The 21,438-nt window shown below is 43.8% G+C and overlaps 1 protein-coding gene across 1 annotated transcript in view; it reads right to left on the bottom strand.

The window, feature by feature from the left end:
- LOC137333426 (putative ATP-dependent RNA helicase TDRD12) overlaps positions 1-21,259 on the bottom strand; it is a 28,082-nt gene extending 6,823 nt beyond the window's left edge. The window contains exons 1-5 of the mRNA XM_067997577.1: positions 21,222-21,259; positions 20,778-20,844; positions 11,788-11,901; positions 9,440-9,625; positions 1,523-1,679 (exon numbers count right to left, since the gene is read on the bottom strand). Coding sequence (XP_067853678.1) covers positions 1,523-1,679; positions 9,440-9,625; positions 11,788-11,901; positions 20,778-20,844; positions 21,222-21,259 — 562 coding nt within the window. The remainder of the gene's footprint in view (positions 1-1,522; positions 1,680-9,439; positions 9,626-11,787; positions 11,902-20,777; positions 20,845-21,221) is intronic.
- Between the last annotated feature and the right edge of the window lie 179 nt (positions 21,260-21,438).

Below are 21,438 nucleotides of genomic sequence, written 5' to 3'. Positions count from 1 at the left end.
AAAAATGTGGTGCTATCAATAGATGTGTTTATTAAAAGCAGTTTTATGATTTAAGTAGCTGATCATAATTTATCTAAAATGAACTGTACGAAGTTTAGTTTTTTTAAAAAAAGTTTAGCAAACTACAACTATATATATATAAAAAATCAATCTATTGCTCTGCTGGAGCCATTTTGCTTATTCCATGAAATCCAATACAAGGTTATAATCTTGTAAATTCAATTTACCAAGATAACGCTTATGTCAGGAACTGATTTTTATATTACCAAACTTAGATATGGATAAGTAGCTTTCAAACTGGTGAAACCTACAAAAGTACAACAGATTACTCAGACATCTGATTCAGATTCTACCTTTTTGCCAGCAGTCTGTCCATCAGAACTCAAAAAAAATTATTGTACATAACCAAAGTTTTACACACATATACAAAATATACATCACACACATAAGGCATTCTATACTCCAATTTCTTATATCAGTACTTTCTAAATCATTCATTAGAAAAGCCCACTTACCAAGGTTGCCAAAAGTTTAGGAATAATTATACTGTACTTTCAATAGTCACAATAATATTTGTATTTAAAAGGCTATGCACCTCACCCTGCTTGCCTCACTATTTATGTCCATATTCAGGTTCCCAGCATCATTTTCTTTTCCCTACTGCCTTGACACCAAGCCTGCAAGCCTCTAATTTAGGTTATATAACACTCAATTTGTTTTGTTAAAAGTTTTTCATCTCAATGTCATTCCCCCATCTAAATACATGTCAAACATGTGACTAAGTTCACGAGAAAAATTGCACATTTTGATCAGGGGTCATAATTTCACTCAAAAATAACCAACCACAGAATATTTAATATTTGAGCATAATATACTTCAAATTGGATTATCCAATATTCATATATAGAAAGTTTTCCTTTAAACAAAAACATTTTATACAATTTTAGACCTTTTATTTTCGAGGCAATGAACGTGCTGCCAAATACAATTAGGAGGCTAAGCATTAAAAACAAAATACTTGGACATTCTATGGATTTAATGGTTTTCCTTTGACCTTTTCTTTATAATGGAAAATTATTTGGTATATTAGAATGTTATATTTAGCTGTGATTATTGGTTACTTACAGTCCAGACTGTATCTTTAAACAAAAAAGACAAAACACTGGAAAATGAACTGGGATTGTTGAGACTGATTTGAGTAAGAACATTGACATAAAATGTCAATTATAGTCTTTAAAACGATGTAATCGGTACTAAGAGGAGAGAAACTAAAGCAGGAAAAGTAAAATTTTAAATAGATTGGCTAAAGCACAGAAGACAGAAGTCCTCAAAAAGTCCATTATTACAGTTGATCAAATAGTACTCCAGTTGAACTGATGCCATTACAAGAGTCCAAATACAAAAGGAATTATCCATCTAGAAGAGGATAGAATACATTAGATTTTGCATAGTAGAATTTCTCGTCAAAGATCTGTAGTTGCTTAGAAGCCAATCTGCTGGCACCTATAAATGGTACACTTACATCCTTTGATGAGCTTTATGTTCTTAGTTTCTTCTGGATCTTGTCCAACCAAAACCAACGACGGATAAAGAGTTCGAGAAAACCTTGTTAAGTCCATTAACATCTGGCATACAAAATGGGCCTTCTGTTGTCCAGGGCATACAATTATTGCTAATGGCTGCCATTCAAAGAAAAATGAATAAAAGGTTGCTCAGTTAACATTACTTGCATAAAATGAGATTTTTTTTCAAAAAATACACAAAACTACAAGTTAATGCTTTACCCAAGGTATCAAAACTCATCTATCTGCCTTAAATCTTAGTTAACCTTTAATCTCTTGAATGAGAACCCCAAAATTAACACTCATGTTAATATTAGAAACACAGCTTGCTATTACATATCCCAGAATCCAGTAAATCTCTGTTGAACCCTCAAGCAATTGCCAAATGGACAGGTAGTTTTTCCTCCCTGTGCATTTTGGTCTCTTACTTGCCTGCCTCCATTCCCCATCCTGCCCTAAGTGTCTGGAGCAGTCCACTAGGGAGGGTGTAAAAAGAAATGCAGAAGGAAAATCACAAAGCTTAAACAGCTTTGCAGTACAATTCTATTGAAAGTTACTGGTTTAGATTGTAATTGAGTAGATAAGTCAGTTCAACTAGGTAAAATCAGTAGGAAAGCTATCAAACTCATTCAATAGTGCTCTGATATCTGCATTAGCTAATAAGAGAAAGAAACTTCCTGTGTGGAAATCAATAGTACAACTCACTGGCAAATGTAGTTTTTAAAATCCTGGCCTATTTTATAGCAGCCAGGATTGAGGAACTTTGGGGTTAGAAGAGCAGCTCGGGGCGAATAGGACGCTGAGGTTGTGAACTCTCTGGTTTGGCCTAAGACAGTGCCCGAGGGGATGGAAATGGTGGTAAGGGCATGGAGTTTGTGGCGGGAGGCAAAGATGACGGATTTAGCCTTCCCATTGTTTAACTGGAAGAAATTGCGCCTCATCCAACAAACACTCAAAATACTAGCAGCTATCAAAAAGGTGGGCTCCTAAAAACCCAGTAACCTGTGAGAGAGGATTACAGTGGCACTTCTGACTACAAACCCGGTTGGGTAAAATCTCAAGTCATGCCCCTATACAACTGTTGACAGAACAATTTAGTTTTATCCAGTAGAGTGGTCCACATAGGGATTCAGATCATTCAAAGCCCTTGTATAGCACCATGGAAATTAATTGCAACACGGCAGCATTAGGCTTAGAACATATTTGGACACATGGGGCATGATTTTAACATGGCAGAGGGAAGTCAGCGGGTGGGCGAGTAGCCACATGGAAAACCCAGAAAACTTTTCTGTGCGTCGGCTTGAGCGATGGCAAGTAAATTGAAGGCCTTAATGTTATTTCCGGGTTTCGCGCCTCCAAGCTGCGCAGCGGTCATACTACACACCCGATTGACGTGCTGTGCACTGGAGTATTTAAAAGGCCATTTTGAAGGAGAAATAAGGAAAACTGAAAAAATGCAGTAGCATAGGTCGAAGGCAGCACCACAAGTTGCTACTGGCTGGTGTCAGGAGCAGGAGGGAAATACTATACCCGGCTGACCAAAGGAAGCGCCCTGCTTCTGCCACCAAGGCGTGGCTGGAGGTGGCAGAGATTAGCAGAAGCATGGTCGCAAGGTCATGGGTGCAATGCAGGAAGCGCTTTAATGACCTAACCAGGTCAGGAAAAGTGAGTATAGCTCCTGATTCACTTAAATCCTATGGTGTACAAGGCGCCCCCCGCCTCGGACTCTGTCTTGCCAAGCATACTCCATCACATCACTCCTCACAGCCACTTAAGTCTCATTCATCATCAATTTACCTTCACTTCCTGTGCTCTTCCTCACCCCAAACCTGATGCAAAATGATGAATCTGTGTGATAGTCACTCTGTGATGCATCTATTTCATTGTCAGCCTCACCCAAAGCAATGCATCCATCGGGTGAACACATCACCTTTACTCACTCACACGTCTGTTCTTTCTCTCCTTGTAGGAGGAGCGTGCAAAATGCATGGGAAAGGTGTCGGACTGGAGGGGCTCCACCACAAATAGTACCCAACAGATGCGGAGGAGGTGGCATTGGACAACAGTCGTATGGTTGCATACCTAGCCATCGGAGATGGCGAAATTGGCAACCCGCAAACGGCTGGTGACAGAACTTTAACATCCTTCACACACATCATGAATTGATGTCATCAACGTTTGACCTGTTGCACACCCCAGTATGCTCATTGGAAACTAACTTTTGCAGTGATTTTGTTTTAATATTGCTTTATGTTCTCTTCCAGGGCCTTCACAGATTGATGAGGAGGCAGGAGCCATGGAAGATGACGATCCCTCAGAGGAGCTCAATTCCTCTGAGGACCCACCGTCACATCACATTCAGCCATGCACCAGCACAGATACTGGCAGTTCGGTGGGTCCTGTTACACAGATAGTTGGGTTGTCACCTGGTGATTCAACACTCAAGTGCGCACAAGCAGACACTGGTGGCAGGGGAAACTGTGGAGAGCATAGGGGGGAGGGCGCACTCCTCTCCAGCTCTGCTCAGCTGGACATAGATGCTGAACCCCGGGGGAGTGAGAATGATTGAGGTGCAGCAGTGTCACATACACTCTCCATAATAGCGGATAGGATGGAGGAGTCCAACTCCATCTCTAGTGGATTGGGCACACAGGTAAGTGCGGGAACGTCTTCAATAGAGAGTGGCAGCCTCCATTGAGCTTCAAGCACGGCTCTCAAATGAGTCCATGCAGGCCATGACAACAGCTGTGCAGACTCGATGCCAAGATGTCTGCCGCCTTAAACAGGTGGACAGAAGCTTCATCCGTGGCCTTAGAATGCACCACATCTCCTCACCAGCCTGCTGTTCTGCAGAGTGGTGGGAGTGATGTTGCACCAGCCCGAGAGATGATGGTGCTAGGGGACATTCAAGTGAAAACTCCACTCAAAGCGCTCCCACGTCTCATCCGTTGCTGCCGCTCCCCCCGCAACCACCAAACCGGTACCTGGAATGCTGTCTCCTCTCCTGATGTCTGAGTCTGCCCCTGCACAGGTGCAGGTGAGCAGTCTTTGGTGGGGCCCTCACGGGCTCCAAAATCCAGAGGTCGTAGGCCAAAAGCATCTCAGCAGTCAGGGCATAAATCCCATGGCTTACCTCTGCTAAGCCACGGGGAATGCACCACGTCGAAGCACTAGGAGGAGGAACGCTAAGGTTTTGTAATCACCAAGAGTATGGTGATTACAAAACCTTCGGTGTCTGATGGAATGTCATGTTTTTCATTTTGTATTTGTTTTTGTTAAATGCACATTAAATGTTATAATTCTCACCACCACTGCCACACCTTACCCATTCTTGAGTCCCTTTTGTGAAAGTGCCCTTTCATGTGTTTCATCATGAACGCCAAGACATGATGCCACCCACTGGTTTGTGCAAACGGAGTGGGGCGAGGGGGGCTGGTGTTGGTTGTTCCAGACAGTCTGAGTAGTTCGCTATCTTCAGTTTGCAGATCTCATTATGAGAACCTGTTAGATACAAGTGAATTCCTGGCATCTTAAGCAGCCATGTGCACTGCTGCTCTGAGTTCCCCATCTTAGTCATCGTCCTCATCATCATCATCATCATCTTCAATCTTGCCGGCAGATGAGGATCCTTAATAAGCGCATTCGAGCTAATCCACCTGTAACCCTCTCTGCTGAGCGATGTTGTAAAGGTCGCAACACATGACTATTATTCTGCACACCCTCGCTGGTAAGTATCGAAGGGCTCCCCCAGATCAATCCAGGCATCTGAAGCATATCTTCAGCAATCCTATGGCTTGTTCAATGCCAGACCTGGTGGTGATGTGACTGTCATTGTACCGCTGCTGTGCCTCATTGGTGGGGTTTGTCACAGGTGTCACATCTGCAAGGGGTATCCCTTGTCTCAAAGGAGCCAGTCCTTAAGTCTGTCTTGTGTGTGGAAGAGGACCAGGGTGTTGGACTTACGCAAAATGGAGGAATCGTGGCAGCTGTTAGGTAATCTGGCACACATCTGCAGAAACCTCCTCTGGTGGTCGCAAACCAGCTGTGCATTGGAGCGATATCCCTTTCAGTTGAACAATACTAGTTCATGTGGAAGTCCTCGTATTGCTACGTATATACAATCAATTGTGCCCTGCACCTGTGAGAAGCCCGCTAGAGAATTGAAACCCACTGCCCTCTCAGTCTGGCTGAAGTCATCGCGGGAGAACTTGATGTAGTCCAGATGCCCTGGCAAACAAGCCATCTGTCACCCGTCATATACACTTATGTGTAGATGACCAAGAGACACTGGAGGTGTCATCGCTGGCATCTGGGGGCGAAGAAATTGAGGGCAGTGGTGACTTTAACACAACGGGCAATGCGTGGCCACCAAGCCTAGCTCTGCATGAAGGAGCATGCAGATATCTGCAACCACCTTGCAACTCAAACTGAGTTTGCATAGGCACTGCTCCTCAGAGGGGTCCAGGAAGCTCAGCCTCTGCCTATGGACCCTCTCACATGGGTAGTGCCTCCTGCAACCTCGGTCCCTCCGTTGGTCCCCTCTCTGCTCTTCTGCAGGTCCTTGTGGCGCGCCTCTGTCTTGTATACCTGCAATTCCCAGAACCGCAAGCCATGCCTGCCGCGGATGTACTATGGAATAGATCCATTGCTGCCCCATCCTGATGTCAGTTTCAGTGGGTCCAAAATGTAGTTAAGTTTGTCTGACAAGAATTCTCAGTGTGAATAAAGAAACCTCAGTCTAAACACAAAGAACTCCCAGCCAAAGGATTGTTTGAGAGAACTGAGTGCCCTGCTGCAAAAGCTCACCTTTTATTATCATGTCAATCACTGGTTTAATGGTCCAAATGAGGGTCGGCTGCAACTCTCCTCCGTTTCCGTGGCGTGTTTCAGAGGCCACGGGAGACACATTCAAGGAAAGTTAAAATGGTTTGTCTGGCTCAATACACAAACATTTAACCATCTTAAGTAGTTCAACGTTAATTTGCCCTCTAAATAGCAGCCTGCCAGCATTTCCAGGTGTCAACAGCGCGCGGGCATCCAAACGCGTCTGGGTCAAATCCGAAAGTGGGTGCTTTTGAGCCGGGATGGGTCACGTTCCGAATTCTTGTTATTTTCACCGTCCACCCACCCCCAATCCACTGGTTCTTGGGGGTTAAAATTATCCCCATGGAGAGAGTCATGCCATTAGTTCACAAGGCAAAATTAACATTTTAGAAATAAATGCAAGGTCTAGACTCAATCATGTACTTGTAAAGCTCCTTGTAAAAACAAGCAAGCACCAGCTGATTACAATCAGTAAAAGGTTTTTCAAATTTATGTGGAGAGATCTCAGGTCTATATGACCAGTTTGTATGTCTAGGGCAAAAGCACATTAAAAATAAATTGATCAGGCTTTTTGTGAGAAATTCCTTTATTCTGCAATTACATTTCATTTGACTCTCAGCCACAGAATTCTCTGTTCTAATTGGAACTGTGGTCCTGGGGTTGACGTGGAACATTGTAGTCAAATTGGAAGCCAAAACAAAGCAAGAATTCGCTACTAACAAGGCTCCATGCATACCAGTTAGAGGTCCTTAAACTGGAGACTGAAAAAGCAATGGTGCAAGCTTGAGGTGGAGGCTGAAGAAAGATTATCAGAGACCCAGCAGAGAGAGATATTTAAAATTTACCAAAGTGCTGAGTGGGGTCCAATTAATTCAACCTTAAATTTTGAATAAAATAACTTGAATAAATCTAAGCTTATTCCAAATTTTAATGAAGGAGTTCATGCCAGATTGGAGACCTGTTATTTCCAATCACAAACATTATGGCCCCAAAATTGTTTAACTGTTCTAGTGAACTCCCGCCATAAGTGCATTGGGAGTCTGCCATAATGGCTACAAACTTGGTCGTGACCCAGATATGGCAGATTCCTACAAGGTCAATGTCAAGGGTGAGAGTGGGCCTCACTTGGTTGAAAGTTCCTTCACCCCAGGCCTCAGTTGTGACCCAGTGTAGCATCAGCACAGGTATACCTGGTCTCACCACAAATACCTGTCCAAAACCGATCTGTAGGGAGGAGCTGAAGCAATTTGGATACAGCTGGAATTTGTAGTAGGCCCTAAATTGGTCACCAATACCTGCTATAGGCCTCCAGGTCAGGATGCTAAATGAGGACGAGACACTTGGTGCACAAATTAAAGAGGGCTACAGAATTAGGCACTGTACATATAGTGGAAGATTTTAATTAACTAATTATTCAGTAGTCTTAGAGAACAGACAAGTATTGAGTGCAGCTGATTTGAAGTATTTGTGGATATTATTAATGATTGTTTTCTCACACTACATGTTAGAGAGAATACTAAGGAAAATTAATCTGCAGTCAAAGACAGGTTAGCATTACTGACAAACACTGGAAGCTGAGGTTAGCTCAAAAGGGGAAGTATATTTTGCAATATACCTTCAAATCATAATTACTTTTTGTAAAAGAATGGTGAATATAGAATAACTGATGCTGACTTTACTAGAGATTAAAAAAATGCCACTAAGTGGAACAAAGGATAATAATGTTTTGACCACTTCAAAAGATTACGGTAGCATTTGTTGCCCCAGAATTTCTCTTGGTATGCAGACTACGAAGATAGTGTTCAGAGCCTTCCTGTTGCTGGAAAATCCCTGTCATCAGAATTTGAAAACTTGACAACACTGATGAACCTGAATATCTCAATGAATTCAGGAAGTCAATACTGCAACGAAGGAAAATAAACTGTTCTGGCAGCAAAGTTACAAAGATTACAAAAGTTCAGCTTGCAGGGCAAAAGATTACACTAAGAGAGAAGTTGAAGTCAAAATTTCTGGAATTGTTTTTTGTAATATCCAATAACAGATGAACACAAAGCTAACTTACAAAAGTTTCAGGAATGAAAACAGTATAAGAGAAGGGAGCAAAGAACTCTGGAAAGAACCCTCGGACAAGGTATTTATATTGCAGGAGACAAAGGGAGAGATGGGAAATAAAGTTACATTACACTCACAATGCTTACTGTCTTGAAGTCTCAAAGTCCATAGTTGAGGAGTCTAGAAAGAGGGGCTTGGATACAAGATTAAATACAAGAGGTTTAGAACAGAGGGCCAGAGAAACTCATTTACACCAAAATCTGTGAGGCTGTTGAATTCACTTCTAAGGTTAGTGGTTGAGGCAGAAACTATGTCAATGTTTAAGAGTAGATTGGATAGGCAGATGAATGAAATGGGGATGAAGGGATTTTTACTTGGTCAGGTCCAGGACATGTGTGTCAAAAAAATTGAACAATTTCAATAAGATAAAATCCAACATTTACAAGAAACTGGTATTGTTGACAAGAATTTGCTGACTACAAATGTTTGAAGGTTATTTAATTAGCTGTCTATTTTTACTTTTTTGTATCTCCCCCATCCTCTTTAGGTGCTGGTACCAACACTAAAAGAATGGCATGGATTGACTCACTTGCCCCCTTTATGTTCACCTCCATCCAAGAAATGATCTTCGCTCTTTTACATCAATTTAAATTTAAATGGGTTTTATTAACAACTACAAAAACTTTTAAAAGAGCATCCCTGAATAGGCAAAGTAGCTCTGGTAATAAACCTAAGCTTTTAGGTGAGCAGAGAAACACCTGGGCAAGGGTGGGAGGAGGAACGATGGTGAGGCTGCTTTAGTAATTCTAGCTAAACACCATACATTTCAACTACTGGAAGATCCATATTTTGTATGAAACTCAATAAATTGAATTTTAAGCATCTTAACATACTTATAATCAATAGTCAACATTTCTGGACATGATGCAAAACAAATACGAAACATTAACATTCAAACAAAAGAGAGGAAAGACAAATACACAATCCACAAAGATCCTTACCAAATTTCGCCTCGGTTGGAAGCTGTACACAGATGGTAACTGTAGAAATGTCAACAATGGAGGGATGTATAGAAGAGGATCATCTCCTTTCTGAGATACTGCAACTAAGTCACAACCACGACCTATCGCAGGCCAACAGTAAGCTTGCGCAATATTTGGACCAACAAATTTTTTCTTGCACAGTTCCTTGAGAAAAAACAAACCGGGTAATCGTGTAAAGGAGCCACATTCCACGATTTGTTATGGTGGACGAAATAAGTTATTCTACAAATAACCTGGCAATTCACTCAAGACACAATCTCTCTCACCACAGTCAAAACATTTTCCAGGCAGTGCATTGTAAACTGAAATAAGCTATAAGAGGCACACAAGTATGACAATTAACTAACCTGGGACACCATAGAGGGAAGTAGGGCAATTTGAATTAGAGGGAAAATGTAAGCAATACATTTTGCATAAATTTTAAAAGCATAAATAGTAACCTGAACATCCATAAATTTTCAAAAAAACCTACAAGATGTGCAGTTCCCTTATTTCAGTTTAATAATGAAATTCAAGAGTGAAATTCTGTTTGCCCAAGGCAGCCACTTTGTTATTTTTGACTATTAGCATAGACTACAAGGGAATATGTACGTTCACAACTGAGTACATACATATATTTCATTGAGTCACTGTGCAGTCAAGATAGAGGTTTACACTGTTGATGGTGGTAACAACAACCATTTATATAGTTCCATTAATGTAGATAAATATCTCAAGATACTTCACAGGGGAGCAAAGGATGAGCACCGGGGCTTCAATGGACAGTTTGAAGAGGTGACCGAAAACTAAGTCAAAAGAGATGTGTTTTGGGAAGGCTATTAAAAGTGGGGACAGAGGTAGAGAAGCAGATGGGTTTTGTGAGGAAGTCTTAACAGTACAATGAAGACTCTTCCATCAATGATAGAGCAGAGCAAAAGGAGGCCAGAGACAAAGAACCAAAAAAGTCATGGGAGGGTGCATAAGCCCGGAGAAGACTACAGAGGTACTGTTGAATGAAGCAGTGGCGGAATTTGTGAGGGAGGATGAGAATTTTAAACTAGAACCGTTGGGCGAATGAGGAACCAATGTAGGTGAGCAAACATGCACTATGAGTCAGCGGGGCTTAGTGCAGGACAGGATACAGGGGACAGAATTTGAACAATTTGAAGTTTATGAAGGAAGGAGGTCAAGTCTAGTAGTGACAAAGATGCAGACAGGGTTTCAGCAGTAGTGGAGGCAAGGTAGAAGCAGAGATGAACAATGTTGTGGAGGTGGAAATAAGCAGCCTATGGATAGTAAGCTTGGTTTGAAGCTCAACTATTGGCCAAACAGAATGCCAACATTGCCTGCAGTCTAAGTGAGCTGCCAGGGAGGGGATGAACTTGCCAAACATATTTGCTATATATTAAGCACGCTATACATAAAAAATTATTTGGATCAAGTTCATGGTTTCTAGAATAAATACAAATTGGTGATATGATCAAAGAAACCCTTATTTCAATTATATAGAAGCGAAAAGCAAGTGCCCCAAACTGATACCACTAAATAATTGGTTCTGTTTTGTGTCTGTACTGGAGTTAGCCTAAATAAATTGCCAAACTTGCATAACAACATAAAAATGTATTTACAGGGAATAGTTGAGAACTTTCCAAGCTAAAGGTGTCTAAAATAATAATGGAATAAAGGAAATATCAGAGACATATTACATGCATTAACTTTTGGCAGAGAATAAAAAACTCGCTGGTGCAATAAAAGGCCTTGCATTTATATATCGCTTTTCATGACCTCAGGACGTCCCAAAGCGCTTTACAGCAAATGAAGTATTTTTGAAGCTTTGTAATGTAGGAACGCGGCAGCCAATTTGCGCACAGCAAAGTCCCACAAACAGCACTGTCATAATGACCAGAGAATCTTTTTTTTTATATATAAAGTGATGTTGGTTGAGGGATGAATATTGGACCGGACACTGGGGAGAACTCCTTGCTCTTCTTTGAAATAGTGCCAGGGGATCTTTTACGTCCACCCGAGAGGGCAGACAGGGCTTCGGTTTATCGGCTCATCCGAAGGACAGCACCTCCGACAGTCCAGCACTCTTTCAGTACTGCACTGAGGTGTAAGTCTAGATTTTCTGCTCAAATCTCTGGAATAGGACATGATCCCACAACCTTCCAACTCAGAGACAAGAATGCTACCACTGAGCCAAGGCTGACCAGGTCCTGTATTGAGTTAAGATTTAAACAGCTGAAATAAAGTTTTGGATTTATTTCAGAGTTGTAAAATTTCTGTACAAAGTTGTTTGCATTTAGCGGTGTAAAAAAAAATTGTACCTTTTTCAAATCCAGAGAAACAGGTGCCATTTCCATGCTTCTACAGGGACTCAGTTTGATGACTGAATGCACCAAGACTCCATTCCACAGGTCAAAAGCCATTTTCTGGGATGGCTAAAAAGAGTAACAACATTGAATCTAATAAAACTAAGGTTTTACTCAAATTTGAAGTAAAATACAGAAATCAACTTTCAACAGAGAAAACATACTGGTTCAATGAAAAGTCAATGCAATTTTTTTAAATATAAAAGACAAACACTTTTGCATTGCTGAAGGACACAACTACTAGCTTACATGGACAACAGTGTACCACTTCTTTTATTCAGAAGCAGACCCGGATAGCATCTATGGTGTTGAGAGCCATATGACTCAATTATTTTAGATCACCGTTAAAAAATAAGTTCAATAAGCATTCCAGCTAAAGTTTTTAAAAACCATACTCCACAACTAAACTAACTATGCAGCTAAACTTGGTCTACACAAGACATCAAATATCAGACTAAAGAACGCAAGTCAGATCAACATTAGGTGACATCTGGCAATAGGAAGAACTATAGGAACAAAGCTCACCTTCTAAACAAATACATGCTGCATCACTAATAATATTCACAAACTGATTGGAACACTGTCACACACTGATTCTAAGCAACCTTTTACTTAGAAACACCTAAGACCAATTTGCAAGAAAAGTCTTACCAGAAATTTAAAGAAAATAAAAACAACCAGTCGCTAGAAGTGCAAAGGACTCTCCCAGAATCTTATTTAGCTTCAGTCTTTATGAAATTATGCAAAATTTTAATTTGTTCAACTTCTTAAAATGGGGGTACATGTAGTGGATAATTAAGAATGAAAAAAGTATAAACAATACCATTGTATAAAGGACTTGCCCAATGAGCTTGTAATTTGATACATCTCACTGGCAGCAGAATCGGTGTGCTCTGGCCTACTTGGACTCCCAATCCACTTCTTCAAAAAAAATTATTTAATGTGTCATTTAAACTCAAAGAGCCGTCAAACACAAATGAATAAATTCACAAATGCTTATAAGTGAATTGAATGGCTTGACCCCAAAATTTAGTCCTACTAAATTTGATTTTGGGACCAATTGGTTACAGAATCAAAATAAAGTAGCATATTACTCTGCTAAACTCACATCCTCTTTGCCAGCTTACTGCCAATGGTTACTTCAAAGAAATCTTGTTGGGCTAGAAGATAAACACTGGCCCATACAGCAAGTTCAAAGGGTGCACATACCTAATCATTCCCTATTTACTGCTAGGTACAAAAATGGATACAAGCTGCAGCTTTTTATTAAAAACTCTTTCAAAAGCTTGCTAAATTGGTTGGATAATTCAGATGGGGGGGGGGGGTGAAGCCATCTCATCAAAAAGTGTAAACCTTTTCCACTTAATGTTATACCAACTGAATGGTAAGCCCATAAAAAGGCAGGGTAGTATATACAATCTAGGATGGAGCCCTTCAGAGGTCAGTATGTTTAGTTTAACCACTGGGTACTCAATCACAAACTAACAGGGTCAGTTACTCTAATTTACATGTATAAATGGAAAGGTCATGTAGTACCAGTTTTTAAACAGCATAGGAATCATAGGAAGAAAGCAAAAATATTTTGTCAACCCCATTATAATTACATCACAATTTGTTACATAAGCACATAATTAGCTATATTGAGTTACACTGAGTCAACAGCACAAACAGGCCATTTGGCCCAACTGGTCCAAGCCAGCGTTTATGCTCCACACGAGCCTCCTCCCTCGCTACTTCATCTACCCCCATCAGCATATCCCTCTATTCCTTTCTCCTTCGTGTCAATATCTAGCTTGCCCTTAAACGCATTAAGCTATTTGCCTCAACTACACCTTGTGGTAGCGCGTTCCACATTCTTACCACTCTTTGGGTAAAGAAGTTTCTCCTGAACTCCCTATTGGATTTATTAGTGACTACCTTATATTGATTACCTCCAGTTTTGGACTCCCCTACAAGTGGAAACATTTTTTCTATGTCCACCCTATCAAACCCTTTCATTATCTTAAAGACATCTATCAGGTCCCCCTTAGCCTTCTCTTTTCTAGAGGAAAGAGCCCCAGCCTGTTTAGACTTTCCTGATAAGTATATCCTCTTAGTTCCAGTATCATCCTTGTGAATCTTTTTGCACCTTCTCCAATGCCTCTGCATCCTTTTTATAACAAGGAGACCAGAACTGTGCGCAGTACTCCAAGTGCGGTCTAATCAACAACAACTTGCATTTATATAGCTCCTTTAACATAGTAAAACATCCCAAGGCGCTTCACAGGAGTATTATCAAATAAAATTTGACACCGAGCCACATAAGGAGGGCAAGTAATAAAAAAATTTGGTCAAAGAGGTAGGTTTTAAGGAGGGTCTTAAAAAGGAGAGAGGGCTCGTAAGGCGGAGGGGTTTAGGGCAGGAATTCCCTATGGCCTAGGCAGCTGAAGCAAGGCCTCCAATGGTGGAGCAATTAAAATCGGGGATGTGCAAGAGGCAAGAATTGGAGGATCGCAGAGATCTTGGAGGGTTGCGGGAGGTTACAGAGATAGGGGGGTGGCGAGGCCATGGAGGGATTTGAAAACAAGGATGAGAATTTTAAAAATCGAGTTGTTCATGGACCGGGAGCCAACGAGCACAGGGGTGGTGGGAGAACGGGACTTGGTGCGAGTTAGGATACGGGCAGCAGAATTTTGGATGAGCTCAATTCAACACAGTCACATCGGATGTCCTCTGTGACTTTGACAAGGGCTGTTACAGTGCTGTGGGAACTGCATGGATGAGGGTTTCAGCAGCTGATAAGCTGAGGCCAGGGCGGAGACAGGCGATGTTATGGAGGTGGAAGTAGGCGGTCTTGGTGACGGAGCAGATGTATGGTCGGAAGCTCATCTCAGGGTCAAATAGGACGCCAAGGTTATAGGAACATGAGTAGGCCATTCAGCCCCTCGTGCCTGCTCCGCCATTTGATAAGATCATGGCTGATCTGTGATCTAACTCCATATACCTGCCTTTGGCCCATATCCCTTAATACTTTTGGTTGCCAAAAAGCTACCTATCTCAGATTTAAATTTACCAATGAGCTAGTATCAACTGCAGTTTGCGGAAGAGTGTTCCAAACTTCTACAACCCTTTGTGTGTAGAAATGTTTTATAATCTCGCTCCTGAAAGGTCTGGCTCTAATTTTTAGACTGTGCCCCCTACTCCTAAAATCCCCAACCAGCGGAAACAGTTTCTCTCTATCCACCCTATCTGTTCCCCTTAATATCTTATAAACTTCGATCAGATCACCCCTTAACCTTCGAAACTCCAGAGAATACAACCCCAATTTGTGTAATCTCTCCTCGTAACTTCACCCTTGAAGTCCTGGTATCATTCTAGTAAACCTACGCTGCACTCCCTCCAACATGTCCTTCCGAAGGTACGGTGCCCAGAATTGCTCACAGTACTCCAGGTGCGGTCTAACCAGGGATTTGTATAGCTGCAGCATAACTTCTGTACCCTTGTACTCTAGATAGAAAGGCCAACATTCCATTTGCCGCCTTGATTATTTTCTGCACCTGTTCATGACACTTCAATGATCTATGTACCTGAACCCCCAAGTCCCTTTGAACATCCACTGTTTTTAACTTTTTACCATTTAGAAAGTACCCTGTTCTATCCTTTTTTGATCCAAAGTGGATGACCTCACATTTGTCTACATTGAATTCCATTTGCCACAGTTTTGCCCATTCACCTAATCTATCAATATCCCTTTGTAATTTAATGTTTTCATCTACACTGCTTACAATGCCACCAATCTTTGTGTCATCGGCAAACTTAGATATGAGACTTTCTATGCCTTCGTCTAAGTAGTCAATAAATATTGTGAATAATTGAGGCCCCAAGACAGATCCCTGCGGGACTCCACTAGTCACATCCTGCCAATGTGTGTACCTACCCATTATCCCTACTCTCTGTCGCCTTTCGCTCAGCCAACTTCCTAACCAAGCCCGTACTTTTCCCTCGATTCCATGGGCTTCTATCTTAGCTAATAGTCTCTTATGTGGGACCTTATCAAATGCCTTCTGGAAGTCCATATAAATAACATCCATTGTCATTCCCCTGACCACTACTTTACTCACCTCTTCAAAAAATTCAATCAGGTTTGTCAGGCACGACCTACCTTTCACAAATCCTTGCTGGCTCTCTCTGATTAACTGAAAATTCTCGAGGTGTTCAGTCACCCTATCCTTAATTATAGACTCCAGCATTTTCCCTACAACAGATGTTAGGCTAACTGGTCTATAATTCCCCGGTTTCCCTGTCACTCCGCTTTTCAATAAAGGAGAGAGATGTGCAATTTTCCAATCTAGAGGGACAGTACCTGAATCTAGAGAACTTTGAAAGGTTGCGAACAGTCTGGTTCAGCCTCCGACAGTGGCCAGGGAGAGGGATGCAGTCGTTGGCCAGGGAACAGGGCTTGCGGTGGGACCAACGACAATGGGGCCGATTTTTGGATGGCCGAGTGGGTGCGTTGGGGACGGAAGGGCTCGTAAAATGGGGGAATCCCGGAGTGGGTCCGGAGCCCAGCTCCAACCCGCCCACGTCCGGGTTCCCCAACGAATCATTCGGGTGCGCACGCAGCTCCTGCACGTGGGACTCCCACAGGCAATTAAAGCCGGCGGGATGAGAATTCACATACTTATTTAGATAGTTGAGGTCCTTGACAGACCTCATTGACTGGAGATTTTGGCTGGGGTACAATTTTCAAGTATCCTCAGCGTGTTTCCTGTGCTGTGGGAAACACTCCCTGTTGGAACAGATATGTTTTAGCCAGCAGCCAGTGGGCGATGCAAAGGATACTTTGACAAGTGGGGGGAAAACCTCATTTACTGCAGCAGGGCACTGTCACTTCAGACAAAGTTTTGGCTGCAACACCTTTGTCTTTCCACTCAAAATTATTAATTTATACCCTAAACTGTGCTTTGCAAACACATTTACCTACTTTGCGGACCCCCTCAAACTCACACAGTCAGGCTGGGGGGGTGGGGGGGTGGGGCGCCATAGCTGCATTCATCACTTCATCCGAGGACGAGCAACATCACCAGCCTCGCCGTCCATGGAGCTCCACAACAGTGCTGCGCCACACGCACCTGCACAACAGCACAGAGGGCAAGAGAGACTGGCGTCGCAGGAGGCACTACCCTCGCCACAGGTCCCCGGGGTACATCGCCGGGGTCTCTCAGTCGTCTGCACACAAGTGCATAAGGCAGGTCACCGACTGTTTGTTTTGCAGGGCCTCGCACTATATCAACTTCCCCATGCTTGACCTCAACCAGACGGAAAGGGCAGTCGGATTCCACGCTGTGGCTGGCTTCCCACGGGTGCAGGGTGTAATCGATTATAGCAATACGAGCACCTCGACATGAGACAGGACCATTCATCAACAGGAAGGGCTATCACTCCATGAACACTCAGCTCATCTGGGACCACCGCAGAAGACTCCTTCATGTGTGCACCAGATACCCTGGCAGCTGCCACGATTCCTTCATCCTCGGAGTCCAACGTCCCGCCCCTCTTCCACGCACCCAACACCCGCACGGGCTGGCTCCTCGGGGACAAGGGATATTCACTGCACACATGGCTCATGACACCTCTAAGGAACCCCACCACCGAGCAATAGCGTCGATAATAACGACAGCCATATCGCTACCAGGTCTACAATTGAGCATGCTATAGGGCTGCTCAAGATGCGCTTCAGGTGCCTTGATTGTTCTGGGGGAGCGCTTCAATACGCGCCAGAGTGGGATGCATTATGGTTGTCTGTTGTGCCCTGCACAACATGGCACGAGAGGGATGCCACTGGAGGAGGCGACCATCCACGTCTGCCACCCATATTGAGGAGGAGGAGGACGAGGAGCAACCCATGGACAGAACAGCAGCTCACCTGGCTGCTCCTAAGACTAGGAAGTCACTGATATGTGAACGGTTCTCCTAACATCAGACAGTATGAAGAGTCCAGTCCTCATCACCTGTACAGAGGAGCGGCCACACCAGTTCCCTCTCCCGCCCCCTGCACAAAATAATCGTGCAACTACACCTACACCCACTGTAGAGTGACCCAATGGGTGGCATCAAGTGTAGGTGTTCATGGTGAACCTCGTGAAAGGGACTTATTGCACAAGCCAGTCAAGAATGGGCAAGACGTGGCAGTCGTGGTGATAATGAGATTTGAGTGTAGAAAAAAAAATCAAATATAAATAAAAAACAAGACAAAATGTCAAACACCCTTGTGCATCCCCCTTTGCGCTCACAAAACTTTTGCCTTACGCTTCTGGCTACTCCTACGTGGTGCTTCCCCTGTGGCTGCAGGAGAGGTAGTGGCAGGTTGCTCTTGTTCATGCCCTGACCGATTAGATGCTTTGGGCCGACGCCCCCTGGGTTTCGGTGCCCATGAGGGTCCCTCCAAAGACTGCTCCACTTGCACCTGTGCATGAGCAGACTCGACCACCTGCGGGTACTGGTCGAGAGGGGGGCAACAGGTGAGATGTGGAAGCGCTTTGAGTGGCGTCCCCGCTTCCATGTCCCCTTTAGCCATCATCCCTCTCCTGGGCCAGGCCCACATCACTCCTACCACTCTGCTGGACGACAGTTTAGAGGACATGTGTGAAGATTTGTAAAGCCAGTGCTAGTGTATCTGCCTGCCTCAATGTTGAGCCGTGCTTGAAGCTCGATAGAGGCTAGCCTTCCCTCCATCACAGACAGTCCCGCAACACTATCTCAGAGATGCCCTCACATCCCTGTGACAGTATCTCAGAGATCCTCTCCAGTACCTGTGCCACCATTCCATTCATGCAGGAGTTGGACTCCTCCATCCTCTGCGCGATTGTGGAGAGTGCGCGTGGCACCTGTTCCAGCATCTCGCAAATGTGCTGCTGCCCCTCAATCATTCTCCTTTTCATGGATGGCCCCCAGGGTTCAGCATCTGTGTCCAGCTAAGCAGAGCCTGGAGAAGAATGTTCCCACCGATGCGGACTCTCCACAGCTGCCCCTGCTCACGTATGTGGTGACTCACCATGTGCAACCCCAACTAAGTGACGACGGGGAACCACCGAGGTGTGTGCATCTGCGCTGGTGGATGGCTCGCTCAGATGTGACGGTGCCCCCTCAGAGGCCGACAGGTCCTCTGAGGAATCGCCCTCCGCCGTCACGGCAGTCGCTGAAGGCCCTGTAAGAGAACAGAAGGCAATATTAAGCATGATGACAGATGTTGAGGTGCTGAAGATGGCAAGGCATGTTAACATCATTTGCTATTCTGAGTGCTGAATGTTAAAGTTCTGTCACCAGCCGTTTGTTGGGTGGCAGTCTTGGCGTCCCCCAAGGACAGGCACTCGAGGGTCGGCTCAATTCGAGAGCCTCCTGCTCCACGTCCTCGAGGACGATCTGATGTTGCGGCCCCCCTCCGGTCTTCGCCCTCTCCCGTGCGTTCTGGGCTCTCTTCTATAAGGGGAGAAAGTAGAGAGGCGTGAGGGATGGTGACGTGGCCAACCGCTGAATGCATTGGTTTGGGTGAGGCTGACCGTGAAAGAGATGCATCAGAGGGTGAGTATGAGACAGTGCCATGTCATTGTATGAGGATTGGGTTGAGTGGTAGTGGTGGGATGAGTATTGGGGAGGTGAGTAAACGCAGGTAAGTTGAGGGTGAGGTTTGAGTGGGTGTGAGGAGTGATGTGAGAGAGTAGCATTGGCAGTGCAGAAGGAGTTGTGGGGTGGGGGCGGTGATGTGGAAGACGGAGTGTAGGAGAATTAATAAGTGTACTCACTTTGGTTGACCTAGTTAGGTCATTGAAGCGCTTCCTACACTGGATCCAGCTGCGGGATACGTTGCTGCTGCTGACCTCCTCGGCTACCTCGAGCTATGCCTTCTTGGTGGCAGAGGCAGGCCACTTCCTCCCGTCCGCCGGGTAGAATATCTCTCTCCTCCTCCTCCTCCTCACCCCATCCAGTAACACCTGGAGTGAGGCATCATTAAACCTGGGAGCAGCCTTTCCTCTGGGCTGCTCCACGCTCCCCTTTTGGTTGTTTGCTGCAGGAGCAGCAATGGAGGACTGCCCGTTTAAATAGGGCTCCTCCAGCTGACAGCCTCTGATGCGGGTGCGTAGGTCACCCGCTGCGCAGGTTTCCAATGGGAAACCCGGAAGCCAAGGTAAGTGGCTTCAATTTACCCGCGATCGCGTGGGGAATGCACCGATTTTACAGGGCGGGTTACCCACGCGCCCAGTCATCCCCCCGCTGCCAACCTGCCTCCCTGGTAATAACCGGGGCCGATGGCTTCAGTCTTCCCAATATTTAGTTGGGGGAAATTTTTGCTCATCCAGTACTGGATGTCGGACAAGCAACGTGATAAATGAGAGAGACAGTGGAGGGATCGAGGGAGGTGGATGTGAGGTAGAGCTGGGTGTCATCAGCATACATGTGGAATCTGACGTCGTGTTTTCGAATGATGTTGCCAAGGGGCATCATGTAGATAAGAAATGGGGGGGGGGCGGCAGGGAGAAACCAAGGTTCTATACAAGTTTAACATAACTTTTCTGCTTTTCAATTCTATCCCCCTAGAAACTCAAAATAGAAGCACATAAATAACTTTTAAACAAACATTCTATGGCCCAAAAAATGAGAATGACAAGAGCCAATCACAATATTTCACGGTAGTAATATGTACCATCCTAAAGCAGTAGATGGTGGGTGAGGGGGGTTGGAAACAATGTCAGAAGTTTCTCCATTAAATAACGGAGTTATTTTCCAGCAGTCAACTGTGGATCACTCAATAAACTTTCCACAATTACAATCAGTCCTTCAGTGCAAACATCACTGATCAATTACAAGAAACATACAAGACTGTGTTTACCAATAGCCTCATAAAAGTCAACTAAAATGATGCTCTTTTTCGTGAGCATGTGAATAATTTTCACTCCATCAGAAGTTACCTGTTGTAGATGCATTTCAAGTTCACTTTTTGAATTCAATGGATCTGGGTTTAGAAACTGTAGGAGTCTGCAAAACAATTGTATAAATGCTTATAATGGGCACACTTAATGAACAGCAATGTATATTTATTTTATATAAAACTTATATCTTCTCCCCCCACATTAAATCTTAATGCATGTAGGTGGCAAAGTGAACAATGTATACTTAATCCTCATCACAGCTTTTGTAAATATTTCTTGTATACAATTTACTTTATCAAGAATAACAGGTGCAGGGAATAGATATTAAAACAAACCAACGTACTCTCAATCAATATTTTAGCACTTCCATTTTTTTTGTGGAGCAGTGGCAGCTCGCAAAAAGGACATCTTGTCTCTTCTCTCACCAATTTACTTCCATGCTTTCCATAGGGCATAGACTCCTTGCTGGTTTGCGTTCCATACATGTTGGTCACCCTCCACTGCCTTGTCCAAATAGCCATGATTTATGCATTCATCTTGACAGCGAGTGTTGCCAGGCTATTTAAACACAGAACAATTCCAATCCTCTCCCAACGTCAACACATCCAGCAGGGACTGCTGCATAGCTTTCAGAAGCAGGAACCCTAGCCAATTTTCCTCTCCCTAACTCCAGGGCACTGAAGTTAATAATAGCAGCCTT

This window comes from Heptranchias perlo, chromosome 16 (genome assembly GCF_035084215.1).
Source record: "Heptranchias perlo isolate sHepPer1 chromosome 16, sHepPer1.hap1, whole genome shotgun sequence".
Classification (NCBI taxonomy): Eukaryota; Metazoa; Chordata; class Chondrichthyes; order Hexanchiformes; family Hexanchidae; genus Heptranchias; species Heptranchias perlo.
Note: the sequence above shows the minus strand (reverse complement) of the source record. Positions and strands in the feature narration are given on the sequence as shown.